Source organism: Schistocerca gregaria, chromosome X, assembly GCF_023897955.1.
Source record: "Schistocerca gregaria isolate iqSchGreg1 chromosome X, iqSchGreg1.2, whole genome shotgun sequence".
Lineage (NCBI taxonomy): Eukaryota > Metazoa > Arthropoda > Insecta > Orthoptera > Acrididae > Schistocerca > Schistocerca gregaria.
Window position 1 is genome coordinate 345,800,690 of NC_064931.1, and position 16,251 is coordinate 345,816,940.

The window sequence follows — 16,251 nt, forward strand, 5'->3', positions numbered from 1 at the left end:
ACCTTTCATCTCCGTCTACTGTTGTTAACAATTCGATCGCAGATAAATACTTGTGACAAGCTAGAGTATAAAGATGATTGCTGCTAGTTTCATTCGCAGTAGTTTACGTTGTGCTCTTAGATTCCTGCCTGACCACACTCTCGGAAATCACTACATATCCCAAAAAAATGGTGAATTATTTGTGACCAGAAGTTGTACAAATGTCACTGTCAGTTGCTTCACGCACAGTAATTTCATCTTTCATTTCTTGAACATATGGAAGTCAAGAAATTGGAGATTCTCACTACCCGGAAAGTGTGCTCTTATGTGTAAATTACAATGAATATTTCAGAAAAATGCTTAACTTTGATGGTTAATGAAGTCTCAGAATGCGTTACAAACACGAAGAGGAAAAGAAAATTTTTTTTATTCGGTTGTATATGAACCAATGTCCTTTGCCACAGCAGTTCATCACCTTACCAACTTCACTACTACAGCTCACGTGCTAACAGAGCTTTATTTTATGTAATTGCAGTCGAGAGATGCAGGCTGACTTTGTTGCCAAATGATGTGAGCATAAGCCGTAAATGCATGAAATTTTGAAAGCTTTCTATCAGACTTCACAAAATTCCTTTGCATTGTTACTTAAAAGTTTCAAACGCGTTTCGATACTTAATAAGTGAACCATTTGCGGAAGAGTACGAAAAGTCAATAGTAATTTCAGCTAACACTCATGTAATATACATAAGCAGAGTCAATGTCTTGATATTTAATGATCTTTAAACTCTTAATTGCACGAAATAACAAGTATTTAGAGAGATTATTGACTGAAAACTTTTTTTTTTAAGTTGTAATCATTCACAGTAACAACCTAGCCTAATCATATTTCTAACAAAGGAAAACAGTCTCTTATGAACTCACTTTCCAACCACACACGTCCTGCGGTGATTCTTTAGTAACACAATCACTAAGTCCAAAGCTAAAACTGCTCAATATGTTTAATATACCAAATTACAGGTGTAAATAAACCACAGCTAACCAAACAATAGGGCCATACCGAAATCCAAAACCTCTCTGTACAATTGTCGAAAAATTGCTGGGAGGACCATTGAGTAAGAGGTCTCAGAATAGGAAATTCAGATAAAGAACTGAAAATGACATCACTACTGAGACTAACCTACTGCACCGATCGGTGTGAATGATATAGAACAGGGTCCCTGCTCTCCTGGTTCGAGGAGAGGTATCGAAGTTAACACCTCCCCCCCCCCCCCTCCCCCCAACACGACTTGGCAAATTGTTCTGTTTGCCATATCTAATTAAAACATTCTTGGAGGATTTCATTTGATTCTGTTTGCAAGTTTCACAGCACGCTATATGGATCGAGTGTAGTATCACGAGTCTCTGACTTTGAAATGTTGGATCTGAAGACCAACTCACCTCTCTCCATGGTCACACGGCAGTGGCAGAATGCTGGATCCTGACTGGCAGGGGGACTAGTCATTGCAACATGCTCTGTTACTGTGTGGGCTATGTCTACGGGTATTGTTTGGAGACACCACAGCTTGCGCACCACTGCTATAGGTGACCAACTATATTTAACTGAAATCATCCTGATGGCTCCCCATAATTTTGCAGAGCAAGTGGAGTGGTTAATAGTCCAAGGACACTTGGCATTACCTTTCCTTGCTCTCCTTGATTATTTGTTGAGCTTTAGCTCTTTGTAGTCAAAGTGCTGTGAGGTTGTCTGCTGCTGAGTTTCATTTAATCTGTCACTGAGTCAAAAACCTTATCTGAAATGCTGAGCAGCATCAGTCCACCAAGGTTGTTCTAAATTGATCTGAGGATTTTGGGATGGATAAGTCAGTGTCATGATGGATGTCATGTGTGCCGTAGTTCACCCATCCACAGACACTGCCTCAGTGTTCAAACACAGCCAACTGGTCGAACAGTGACCAGTTTGCTCTGCTGATCATCCATCTTGGTGGTTTCCTTTCACCAAGTACTCAATCTGGATGCAGAGCGGTAAGTGGTCATCGGAATGAAGGTCATCAGTAGCTTCCCAATGACCACAATCTCTGAGGGCTCTAGGGAGCAGAAAAAGAGGTCACAGCTGTGGATGATCTAGCAGCAGCAGTAGCATTGAAATGAGTTATATTGCCCATGTCGAGGATAAAAGCTCCTGAGATATCATTAGGTTCTCTAAAGCTCAAGCCCTGGGGAAAGCAGAGTTTGAGCTCCATAATCCATTTGGGCACTGAAGTCTCAGATTAGGAGAATTGGCTGGAGGCATTGTTCTACAAGATGTGTGTTAGTCTCACAATCGATGGCTTCTTGTGGTGGTGAGCACAGAGAGCATATAGTGCGCCTTTGATGCACTTACATTTACACTGCAACTGCTTGCAAGATAGAGAAAAGGAGTGGTGTGTGTTATTTACAAACACAGCTACCCCTTCCCTTAACCCTTTGCCCAGTCAGGTCACCCTTGTGGTAGATGGTATAGATTCATAGTACAAGGGTGTCAGTAAATTTAAAATGTATTTCTTGTAAATATGTTCATAGCACAAGTTACTGGACTAGGAATATCAATTTCTCCAACTGTGTCCTGAAGCCACTTGTGTTCCATTGCAGTTTGGGAGTCATTTTGTCAGCGAGATTTGTCTTTGAGCCTTTCTCTATATGGCGGCCTCAAGCAGACTTTGTATTCTGTAGTCTCCAAAGCAGAATCATTAAAACTGTCAAATGGAATGAGATCTACGTAGTCTGATGGTTTATGATGTGTGTTGTTATGTAGTAGACACTTCCCTTTCAATTTGTTTGACAGAATTTGGAGGGATGTTCATGGCAGTGGCAATGCTTACCTGCTTCCTGAAGTCTGCCAGTCGGGGTGTTGAGAGCCCTACAATGCGAGCAACCATAGCCTTGATTTTCTGAAGGGAGCTATAGATTCTGTAAAACAGCACCTTTGCAACTGCTCTGTTAACCTCCAGTTACGTGGAGGTGTCAGCTTTCTAAATAGGCTTTTTGAGAACTGAAACAAACGAAGTAGTGAAAGTGAAAGATTGTACTGCTTCACAGATATTTTTTGCCTTGCCATACGGAATAAAGGCTTTTTTTTAAAAAAAAAAAAAAAAAAACAATAAAAAATAAAAAATAAAAAATTAAAAAAAGAAGAGAGAGAGCTCCTGTATCTTCCTTCCTGCAAGGTAGACATTGTGGTCTCAACTCAAAAGAGAATGCACAGAAGGTGACAGGCACAGTTTTAGAAAGCATCACTCGTCCGACACTCAGCTTGCCCTTTTCTCATGAGAGATTCTGTAAATCACAGATGAAGTGCAGCACGCAGATTCCATGTTCCTAGATTTCCATTAAGAACTTGACATCGTGGCACAATGCCGACTTAACGAAGGTAGAAGCATACAGAATATGTTCCAGATACATGAGTGGCTCTAAGATTTCTTACGTAACAGAATGCAGTACGTTCTCCTCAGTGGGAAGTGTTCATCAGAGACAAGGATACTGTCAGGAGTGGCCCAAGGAAGTGCAATAGGACTGCTGTTATTTTCTAGATACATAAATGATCTGGCGGACAGGATAAGATGAGTCTGCAGCTGTTTGCTGAAGATGCTGTAATGTATGGGAAGATGTCATGATTGACTGTAGGATGATACAAGAGGACTTAGATAAAATTTCTTGTTAGTGTGATGGAACAGCAGCTAGCTCTAAATGTAGGAAAAAAAAAAAAAAGTTAATGCAGATGAGTAGGAAAAACAAACACAATGTTCGAGTACAAAATTAGTAGTGTGCTGCTTGACAGTGTCATGTCAATTAAATATCTAGGCATAACATTGCAAAGCAATATGAAATGGAATGAGCATGTAAGAATTTTAGCATGGAAGGCGATGGTCGGCTTTAGTTTACTGGGAGAATTTTAAGAAAGTGTGGTTCATCTGTAAAGGAGACTGCATATAGGACACTAGAGTGACCCACTGTTGACTACCATTGGTGACTACCATTGGAGTGTTTAGGATCCACAGCAGGTTAACGGGAAACATCAAAGCAAAACATAAGCAAACTGCTAGATTTGTTACCAGTAGGTTTGAATAACACACAAGTATTACGGTGATGCTTCAGGAACTCAAATGGGAATTACTGGAGGGAATGCGATGTTCTTTTTGAGGAGCACTGTTGAGAAAATTCAGAGAACTGACATTTGAAGCTGACTGCAGAATGACTGTAATACCGCTGATATACATTTTGCGTAAGGACCACGAAGATAAGATAACTGAGATTAGGGCTTGTACAGAGGCAGACAGAACTTCCATTTTTTCATTGCTGTACCTGCGAGGGGAACAGCGAAGGAAATGACTAGTAGTGGTACAGGGTACCCCCTCTCACCATCAAGCACCAAACGGTGGCTTGCTGAGTATGTTGTAGACTTGGATGTAATTCAGACAGAATGAATCCAGAGGAATTAACACACTTCATAGGAAATGAACAAACAATTCCCTCATGAGTGACCTAACCACATTTACTAAAAGTGGTTTCTCCTTTACACACTTGAGTGTGTGTACTTAAAGTACAGACATTTCAAACAGTGCATTGGGTTCAATGTGTGAGGACTAAAGTTTAAGCCACTGAAATCAGTCTTTATATGCTTTGCAAGTTCCATACTACTGAATACAAGAATAAAGTCATCTGTTCGTTACCAGTCCAACATCTACCCTTTTCAATGTATTTTGCAAGTCAATCACACCTTCTCGAACCCGCTCACCTTCAGTTCTTCTTTGTGAATATCTGTAATATCCCTACATGACAACACATCTTAGCTATAATTCAAGATGATGCGACGTTCTGATTCAATGTTATATCGCATTGAAGCATTTAACTTCCTGGAGGTTTGTTGCTTGTTGGGAACTAAACATTTCAACCACCAGCATTCCATTCCTCACTCGTTTTATAGAGTCTAAGCTGCCAGCTATCCCCTATAAACCCACTTGAATGTAGAAAGATGAAACTCCCTCAAAGTTGCCCTCTTTTCTTTAAGTCTGAAAAACACATACTGTCTAGTACCAAGTATTCAGTTACTATAAACAATGTACTGTGCATACTGTTCAATAATTTTGGTCCACAGTCATAGGCATAAAACTTAGAAACTAAATAATTACACAGCACTAGCACATAATCATCTTACGTCTTTCATCATCATTTTCTCCACACAATCTTTGTACAAAAGGCTGATCACTGGAAGTATTTGTAACTTTTGTTTCTGTATCCCATAAAGAAAGTGTGTTCTCTCTCTCTCTCTCTCTCTCTCTCTCTCTCTCTCTGTGTGTGTGTGTGTGTGTGTGTGTGTGTGTGTGTGTGTGTGTGTGTGTGTGTGTGTGTGTGTGTGTGCGCGGGCATTTGCGTGCAGGGGAGGGGGGGGGGGGGGGGTGATGGGGATAAGTTTTTCTTCACTATCTCTACATATTAAAGATGTCTGGTGGCAAAATGACAACCTCCATGACAGTAAACTTGGCTAGAGTATGACTGGTTATTAGATGTTTGTAAGTGCACAAAACATATGATGATGGACAAATACAGACACAACCTGATGAAAAAATGCTTAAATAACAAACACAAATTATTTAAAAATCAATTATAACTGATGAGAAAACACTAAACTTTATGAAGTCTTCACACTTCACACTGACGCTAATCAATAATGCTCTGGCACCCTTTCTGTTAACATGCCTCCTAAATTATTTTTAAAAAATTGATCCTCCTGGGAGGAATATTTTTCAAGGCAATGCTGCAGATAGGCTGTGGCAGAACTATGTTATAAAACTAAGATCAAGCAAATAATTAAGTGTAATAAAGGTGCATGTGTTCTAGATGCTTCATTTGTACACATAAAGTGTCCTATATAATGATGCAACCAAATAAAATCAAGTAACTGTACGGGTGACTGCAGAAGGCACACATGCACAAAAATACTGAACTGATTGTTCCAAATTTTCAATGTGTTTGCTTACTTTAAAAGAACCGCACCAAGCCAAAGAAACAACTTATCAAAAGAGAGAATAAAAAAAAGTACAAAATAAAAGCTACAGCTAAGTTTACATGGCAAAAGTCCATCTGAAGAAGGGGGAGAACATGAGAAATGTACACTAAAGAAGGTAAATTTACTGCTAAGTACGTCAAATCTCTCAAGCATAGATATATAAAATAAAAATACTGCTCAACAGGCCTGTTTCTATGGGGGAACAAAGACAGCAGTACATGCTTTGCATGCGTATTGCACAACAGAATGACAGGATTACCAATTACCAAGGCCGGATGTGTTCTCGTAACCTCTAGCCCAGTATTTGACTGGCAGCGCAAGGGCCACATCCGGCCAGCAACAACCTGTTCACTGGCCTGCAGACAATCACCAACTAGTCTTCATTTAACACATGATTTAGCTTACAAATGCCGCCAAAAGTTATATGTACAAGTCAATGTAGAGTGCAGACCTGTAAAAATTAAGTGGCTGATTAAATATCTTGCCACACAGGGATTCACCTCAAAAGTTACTAGCATTGCAAAACAGCTGATCTTAACAATGTTCCGAGTCGCATTCATGATTAAACTGAAATTCGGAAGCATTGAAAGTTCAGTGACAAATCAGAGACAGAAAAACATTTTGAAAGAGAATATGAAAGCTAAAGCAATCTTTCTGATACAGAGAATAATATGTTCAACATTTCAAACAACTATATTTTCTCTTCTTAGATTACAGTACAAATACACCACCCACTATAAAGAACAAAATAATCCTATATTTTCTCATGTTAAAATAAAGCATTCAATACACCACAGAAGTAAACATTCTATCTAAATTGGTCATGAGCCCTATATAAAATGATCTTTTGATGTTGGTAACAAGGTTATTACAAAAAATGTGTTCTCTTACTGGTTTTAAGTGAAAACTCCTGCAAATGATTGCAACAATAAGCTGAATGGTAGTGAAAGAACAGACAATCAGTGAACATGTGGTGGTGGTGGGGGGTGGTGGGGTGGGGTGGAGGGGGAGCGGTGTGGGGTGGGGTGGGGGTTGAATTATGCAGCAAATAGCTGGGAAAAATAAGACAATTTGAATCTGACTCTACCACTGAACTGTCCTTATATATTTATTAACAGTCAGATTTATCAACTGGCAGATTAAAATTGTGTGCTAGACTGAGACTTGAACTCAGCACCTCCGTTCGTTGGTTTGTGGGAAGAGACCAAACAGCGAGGTCATCGGTCTCATCGGATTAGGGAAGGATGGAGAAGGAAGTCGGCCGTGCCCTTTCAAAGGAACCATCTCGGCATTTGCCTGGAGTGATTTAGGGAAATCACAGAAAACCTAAATCAGGATGGCCGGACGCGGGATTAAACCGTCGTCCTCCCGAATGCGAGTCCAGTCTGCTAGCCACTGCGCCACCTCGCTCGGTCAGCACCTTCGTCTATCGCATGCAACTGCTCCACCAACTGAGCTACCTAAGCATCACACGACCTGTCCTCACAGCTTTACTTCTGCCAGCACCTTATCACCAACCTTCAAACTTCAGCACACACTCCACTGCAGAGTGAAAATTTAGTTCTTTCACATGTATCTTGCTACACTCTAGCACACTATTTTATTTGATGCTTTTATTATTTTTCTTGGTCACACACATATAACCAAAAGCTATCAAAGACTGCTTGTTTCAGTAAAAATTACAGTCTTCAGATTATTAGTTATTGCTATAGTAGTACCAGTATGTGGTAATCTGTTTGCACAGTGTTGAAAATCAGATTTAAACTCAGTTTAAATGTGCAATATAAAGACAAAATATCATAACACACTGCTACAGGAATGAATAACAAAAAACAGAGATCATAACTTCCTTCTGAAAATAATAAGTTTTGCATATACCTGTGTGATCATGACACAATAAATACCTCAATCACACGTGAATTTTGCATTTCCCAGTACAAAACATGGTTCACTACACAAATGGCTTAGTCACAAAACTATGAATATGTGACAACACAGAAGACAGTTGAATGCAGGTGACGAAACCTTCACAAAGTTGTGAATTATGTCTCTCATGACGATAGATCCAAAAGAATTCTTAATCATAGTCAAAAGCACACAGCAAAATCAGTAAATTTACAACCATGTGGCACTTCTGTTCAGGGCTACACACTAGAACCCAAATTACGGTAAGAAGAGTAAAACAATGCTGGTATCATCATGTAATACTTAGGTTTACAAACACGTTGAAAATATTTCTTTGAACCCATTAACAAGTCTAAAACGGAATTAGAATTATATGAATATGATCCACATATTATTTAATCAACTAATTTTAGATTCACCTGTGGTATGTTAAGAGAAAGTTGTTAACGTAATATTAAAATAATCAACTGCTATGAGATAGATATGTAAATTATCACTACAATCTGTCTCAACAGCCGATTTTTTGTCAAAAATCTGTTACCAACTTTCTCTTGGGATGCCAGCAACGACACTTGAGTGAGTTGATCAAACAAGAGTGAAAGAAGAAGCTGGCTGGAAGTTTTAAGAGGATTTATTTTCCTACACAATGATTCAATATTTAACAGGTTGGTTGGTTGACTTGGGGAGACGGGACCAAACAGCGAGGTGATCGGTCCCATCAGGTTAGGGAAGGAAGTAGACCATGCCCTTTCAAAGGAACCATCCTGGCATTTGCCTGAAGCAATTTAGAGAAATCACAGAAAACCTAGATCAGGATGGCCAGACAGGGGTTTGAATTGTTGTCATCTCAAATGCGAGTCCAGTGTGTTAACCACTGCACCACCTCACTCAATAATGTTTAACAGGCAGAAAACTGTTTCTTCAGAAAATACTACTTAATTATTTTATTTGGCTTGGTGATATTCTTCACAATATACACAATTTTAATGCTAAAACTAATAAGGTCACATTGGCAGTAATTCATTGGTTCACAAATCAGAGCAACTCTGAAAGTATGTCCATGTACAAGACTGCAGGGAAAATTTACAAGAAAGCCACAGAGGTGGTTTTGTCAATAGAAATTTTGTTTGTATATGTTAGTACATATTGCACCACGTAAGTCGTGTTCACAATATCTATAGAACTGTTGTTTGTACGGCTGTGTGTGTTTTGTTGAAATGGAGAAACTGGAATCAAGTTTTGGGTTATTTATGGCCAAGGGAAGTAAATCCAAGTAGACAAAGGTTTATAAAGATTCAGCAAAGAGATAAGTAATGGGAAAATGAAATATGGACCTACTTTTCTTGAAGATCTTCAATACGAAGTACAGCCCAACCTTGCAGCCATATAAAGAAACCATATAAAGAAACACTGAGGAAGAACACAGTACGGTATTGGACAATCCAGCAATTAAAGAAAACAGCACAGGTATATTACAAGAAAGCGTACAGTGCATTTAACCTGAAGGATTACGCACGAGAACACTGTGTGTTCTATAGCAGTAATACTGATCCAAGAACAAAAACAGAATGTACATCTAATAACAAATGCATAAAAACAATGTAATGTCTAGTGAGAAAACTATTTCATAGTAACAAGATAACGTCTGTATCCACAACTCAAAAATTTAAGAGAAAAAAAAAAGCACCTGCAAGATCATCTGAAATATAAACATTCTCACTAAATAACAAACAACCTAGATTGTGTAAAATATTTCTTTATTTAAAAAAAACTGATTTTGACAGACTTTGGTGTATCTTCAGTTCTATAACAAAGTGCATGTACACGCAACAGTCTCTTAACATGAGTTAAGGTATGATATTTCTAAGAAAAGTGTTAGTTTGGCATTACAAAAACTGGAAGTGGAGCTGTATATTTACATACCTTAAAAATCTTTCTGTTGTGAAAATGTGTTCATTTTATGTTTAACCCCATGCCAAGTTGTCATGTGGATAAAAATCAGCACATTATATAAAAGGTTTGTCATAATTAAAATATTTACAAACATAAAGCACCTTGGCATATGTATCACTCACAGATGCTTGTTACATCACAGTACACAGTTGCATATCTGTTTACATAAGCTGGACATATTCTAAACAGTGAAAATTCACTTTAAACAGCACATAAAGTACAGCTGACAGACAGTATTGTAAAGATAACACTTCTATAGCATATTACATTGGAACAATGTAACAGACTGTAAATAATTCTCTTTTCTCATTTAAATTTAACTACTTTAGTGAGTGGCCCTTAAGAGTAGTAATGATTACAAAACTGTACTTTACTTTAAACTGAAACACATTTTGAATTCTCACAATCCCCTTTACTCATTCCTATTACTACATGCATGATAGGAAAATTGAGATGTTTACTATCCAATAGTTTATTTCATTCTTGTTATGGCGCAACTCTAAAGGTGCTCTGGTCCATTGCTGTAGGTGGGAGGGGGTGGGGGTGGGGGGAGTAGACACTGGGAAAAAGCACTCCAGACAACAACAAAGCAGAATTTGCAGTGTACTGGTTCAGTAGATACCATCAAACTACAATGTATGAACAAATATTCCCACATAGATTATTAACGCCTCGAGGTATAATTATTCATAGACAAAAGTGTAGACTGGAATAATAATATAGTGAACCTGATGAGACAAGAAAGAACCGTAGTTCAAGCATGACACTTAAGTACTTTACTTTGGCTGAACAGAATTTTACCTCAAAAACTTGCTATAGATAGGTGCAAGTCATGCTCTGCTATGTTGGGAGGTGTGTACATGGCAGTTCTATTACAACATAGAAAAATATATAGATATGTATGACAGAGTAATTATCACATAGATAGGAGTATGTGACAAACCACAACAATATTATTCATGTTATGCAGGCAGCACCATAGCTCCTGCTTTTCATTTTGTTGGAGTACATGAAGCACCATCGTTTCTGTACTGTCTCAGACATAAAAAACACAAGAGCACACTTATTTAAGATGAAAAGTCATGGTTTAAAATCTACACTGGGAGAAATGTGGGTTAATCACAATATCACAATGCATATAATAACATTATGGATACAGGAGGGCAGTGCGTGCTCCAAACAAGCAAAGGTATAAGTCACGTTGTACGATTCGAGAAAAGGGAACAGAACAGCTTAAAGTGAACACAAAACAACAGGATGAAATAACAAACTCATGCACTGTAACCTACCTGAATGGTTCTCATTTTAACATGAAGCCAATCTTTTCTAGTTTTTCACTATAATAAATAATTAATATAGCTTTCCAGTGTAAGGTATTGTTATGGTTATAGCCTTGTTAGCACATTATTAGATATTTCTGACTATAAGTATCATGTTTAAAAAGTAAAGAAAAATAGTTTGCATCCAGGCACACATGCAATTTCAGCATGTTAAGAGTATTCATCAATCTCTTACATCCATAATATTATTATATGCATTATGATTACCCCACATTTCTCATAGTATAAAGATCTGTTGTGGCTTTTTGTCTTAAATTACTATACTCAAGTTTTTTTTTTAATGTCGGAGACTTATTGCACAAACATGATGGTTCTTCTAGAGGTTATACCTTTAGTTGTACTCCTATGGTTACCCACTGCAGAAGAAATTTGCACTCCAAGCTGTCACTTCGCTGATACATTTATTCTTAGAAATATCTGTCACCTTATATACTCCAAACTGTTTTTCTCAAAAAAAAAAAAAAAAAAAAAAAAAAAAAAAAAAAAAAAAAAAAAAAAAAAAGGGGGGGGGGGGGGGGGGGGGGGAAAGGAAAGAAAGGGAAAAAAGAAAAGCAGCTGCCATGTTGCTGCCTGCATAACATAAATAATATGTACTACACTTTTTGTTGTGCCCAGTCAATGGTCTTATTTAAGTAACAGTTACTCTGTCATATATATCTATATATTTTTCTATGTTGTAGTACAACACCTATGAACACACCTCCCAAAAGAGCAAAGTATGACTTGCACCTATCTATAGCAAGTTTTTGAGATAAAACTTTGGCCAACTAATCTACAGTTCTATGAGTCATGCTTGAACAATGGTTCTTTCTTGTCTCACTAGATAATATTTAAATCCTACACTATTGTTTGTGAATAATTATACCTCAAGGCATTAATAATCTACATGGATTTGTACATACAACTTAGTTTGATGGTATATACTAAACCTATACACTGTGAGTTCTTTGTCACTGTCTAAGGTACATGTTCCCAGTCCCCACCACCTCCTACAGCCATGGATCTGGGCACTTATGCACCTGTTGCATTCGTGGCATGTACACACCACAAAAAGGAGCAAATAAACTATTGCAGAGTAAATAACTCAATTTTCCTATCAGGTATGCAGTAATAAGATTGAGTAAAAGGGGACTTCGATAATGTGTTTCAGCTGAAAGTAAAATACAGTTTTGTCATTGTTACTGCTCTTAAAGGCAACTCACTAAAGTGGTTAAATTTTAATATTAAAAAGAGAATTATTCACAGTCTGCTACAAGATTCCGATGTAAGAGGCATCTAATGACTGTAACATACTATAGAAATGGTATCTTCACAATACCACCTGTCATCAAGAGCTTAGATGGAAAACCAGTTCTAAGCCAAGAAGAGAAAGCAGGAAGGTGGAAGGAGTATATGGAGGGTCTATACAAGGGCAATGTACTTGAGGACAATATTATGGAAATGGAAAGGACATAGATGAAGATTAAATGGGAGATATGATACTACTTGAAGAGTTTTACAGAGCACTGAAAAACCGAAGTCTAAACAAGGCCTCAGGAGTGGACAAAATTCCATTAGAACTACTGATAGCTTTGGGAGAGCCAACCCTGCAAAACTCTACCATCTGGTGAGCAACATGTATGAGACAGGTGAAATACCCTCAGCCTTCAAGAAGGATAACATAATTCCAATCACAAAAAAGCGGGTGTCAACAGATGTGAAAATTACTGAACTATCAGTTTAATAAGCCACGGATGCAAAATACTAACACAAATTCTTTACAGATGAATGGAATAACTGGTAGAAGCCAACCTCAGGTAAGATCAGTTTGGATTCCGTAAAAATGATGGAAAAAGTGAGGCAATACTGACCCTATGACTTATCTTAGAAAATAGATTACGGAAAGGGAAACATATGATTCTGGCATTTGTAGAGAGCAAGTCTATTTACAATTTGTACGGAACACAGATGGCAGTTATAAGAGTGGAAGGGCATGAAAGGGAAGCAGTGGCTGGGAAGGGAGTGAGAAAGGGTTGTAGCCTATCCCTGATGTTATTCAATCTGTATATTGAGCAAGCAGTAAAGGAAACAAAAGAAAAATTTGGAGTAGGAATTAAAATCCATGGAGAAGAAATAAAAACTTTGAGGTTTTCTGACGACCTTGTAATTCTGTCAGAGACAGCAAAGGACCTGGAAGAGCAGTGTCTTGAAAGGAAGACATACGATGAACATCAACAAAAGCAAAACGAGGATAATGGAATGCAGTCTAATGAAATCGGGTGATGCTGAGGGAATTAGATTAGGAAATGAGACACTTAAAGTAGTAAAGGAGTTTTGCTATTTGGGGAGCAAAATAACTGATGATGGTCGAAGTAGAGAAAATATAAAATGTAGACTGGCAATGGCAAGGAAAGTGTTTCTGAAGAAGAGAAATTTGTTAACATTGAGTATGGACTTAAGTGTTAGGAAGTCTTTTCTGAAAGTATTTGTATGGGGTGTAGCCATGTATGGAAGTGAAACATGGATGGGGAGAGAAGAGAAGCTTTCGAAATGTGGTGTGACTGAAGACTGCTGAAGATTATATGGGTAGATCATGTGGCTAATGAGGAGGTACTGAACAGAATTGAGGAGAAGAGGAATTTGAGGCAGAACTTGACCAGAAGAAGGGATCGGTTGGTAGGACATGTTCTGAGGCATCAAGGGATCACCAACTTAGTATTGGGGGGCAGCGTGGAGGGTAAAAAACATATAGGATGACCAAGAAATGACTACACTAAACAGATTCAGAAGGATGTAGGTTGCAATAGGTACTGGGAGGTGAAGAAGCTTGCACAGGATAGAGTAGCATGGAGGGCTGCATCAAACCAGTCTCTCGACTGGAGACTATCTCGTAAGTGGAACAGATGGGGGAAATATCATCGTGTGAGGATCCGAGGAACGTAACTCCATTTTAGCTACATTGCAGGAGGTTAAAAAATGATATTTTAAGAAGTACATTTCGTTTTTCAGTGAATAATACAAACTTTATTGAAAAATTTCTACACTACACATAAATACACTTAAAAATCTGTCAGATGATAATATACACTCCTGGAAATTGAAATAAGAACACCGTGAATTCATTGTCCCAGGAAGGGGAAACTTTATTGACACATTCCTGGGGTCAGATACATCACATGATCACACTGACAGAACCACAGGCACATAGACACAGGCAACAGAGCATGCACAATGTCGGCACTAGTACAGTGTATATCCACCTTTCGCAGCAATGCAGGCTGCTATTCTCCCATGGAGACGATCGTAGAGATGCTGGATGTAGTCCTGTGGAACGGCTTGCCATGCCATTGCCGCCTGGCGCCTCAGTTGGACCAGCGTTCGTGCTGGACGTACAGACCACATGAGACGACACTTCATCCAGTCCCAAACATGCTCCATGGGGGACAGATCCGGAGATCTTGCTGGCCAGGGTAGTTGACTTACACCTTCTAGAGCACGTTGGGTGGCACGGGATACATGCGGACGTGCATTGTCCTGTTGGAACAGCAAGTTCCCATGCCGGTCTAGGAATGGTAGAACGATGACGGTTTGGATGTACCGTGCACTATTCAGTGTCCCCTCGACGATCACCAGAGGTGTACGGCCAGTGTAGGAGATCGCTCCCCACACCATGATGCCGGGTGTTGGCCCTGTGTGCCTCGGTCGTATGCAGTCCTGATTGTGGCGCTCACCTGCACGGCGCCAAACACGCATACGACCGACCATCATTGGCACCAAGGCAGAAGCAACTCTCATTGCTGAAGACGACACATCTCCATTCGTCCCTCCATTCACGCCTGTCGCGACACCACTGGGTCTGACACCGGTGTCAATGTGTTCTTTTTTCCATTTCCAGGAGTGTATTTATAAAAATGGTTCTTACTGGACTACCACTATTAATTTTTAATATGGTGCTGAGGAGATACGTCTTTTTGATCCTAAGTGAATAAATCTACATAGAGGTTTTACACTTTGGAGATACGCATTTGGTTTGCCAAAATATAACTTACAAAGGTAATTTACTCATTAAAAACAGATAAGGTACAGTAAAAGTAAAAACATATGAGCGGAATTTGTACCTACATCACCATTGAATGTTCACTTTCTATTAACTTCATCACAACTGTTGCCACCACAGTATGAATCTCCAGCTATTTCTTCCTGAAGACTCATGTAAAATGTGTGGTACTGTTCCCTGATAATGCCACTGCAGCATAGATCCAGGAGGTCTTTCACCTTCTCTTCCTGAAGTTTCAGTGTTCCATGGTATTTCAGTTCCAACTGGAAGATTGTATCGGAATTTTCTGGAAACTGGCAAACTTCTGAATTGTTGACTATGGAAATGCTTGAAAAAGATGTGATTAACATAACTTTTGCGATATTGCGTCACTTTAAGCCATTGTACTTTATTTCCTTCACTGTCAATTTTAGTATTCTTAAACTTTTCCTTCTGCATAGCACCAAAATCCAAAAAGTCCTTCTGGTCCATTTCAATGACTTCATACTGTCTGTTTTGTAGCAGTTTGAACAACAGTATACCACCTCGAGGGGTCATAAACATTAACATTTTATGCAGCCCTTTCTATACGGGCATGGACTGAATCACACCCCATTGAACAGTGGCCAGGCTCAAAGAAGCGCTGCTGTATCACCGGGATGTTCAATCAATGAAGGAACATGGTACTCATGTTGACATTTCGGTTCTGTCCACCACAGGTGCCGGAGAACAAAACAACTGGACGGCCATCTGCAATCTTCTGGAGTTCTTGAAATACACATGATGTTACTTCAATTGAGCCGCGTATAGCCACACCTTCATGCCACATGTAATTTCTAGCTTTCCTGGTAACAGTGTTGTATACTGTGAGGTTGTATACTGCCAGTCTTCTTTTGTAAAAAATTGCTTTAACTGCTATGTGTGAACAGTATCTCACAGCTTCTAGGTCAAACTCCAGTAAATGACATTCTCCTGCTTTGGCCTGCTCCTTCAATTCATTTTTTAGTATCCTAGCA

The 16,251-nt window shown here is 38.9% G+C and overlaps 1 protein-coding gene across 5 annotated transcripts in view; it reads right to left on the reverse strand.

The window, feature by feature from the left end:
• LOC126299084 (serine-rich adhesin for platelets-like) overlaps positions 1–16,251 on the reverse strand; it is a 197,311-nt gene that overhangs the window by 141,124 nt on the left and 39,936 nt on the right. The window contains exon 1 of one of the 5 annotated variants that reach the window (XM_049990757.1): positions 6,289–6,360. The exons of 3 other annotated variants lie outside the window; for them this stretch is intronic. Coding sequence is in view for 1 of the 2 variants with exons in the window: in XM_049990755.1 (XP_049846712.1) it covers positions 2,838–2,894 (57 nt within the window). In the remaining variant the exon portion in view is untranslated. Of the gene's footprint in view, positions 1–2,837; positions 3,005–6,288; positions 6,361–16,251 lie in introns of those variants that run through there. One more of the 5 variants, XM_049990755.1, reaches the window with a different exon arrangement.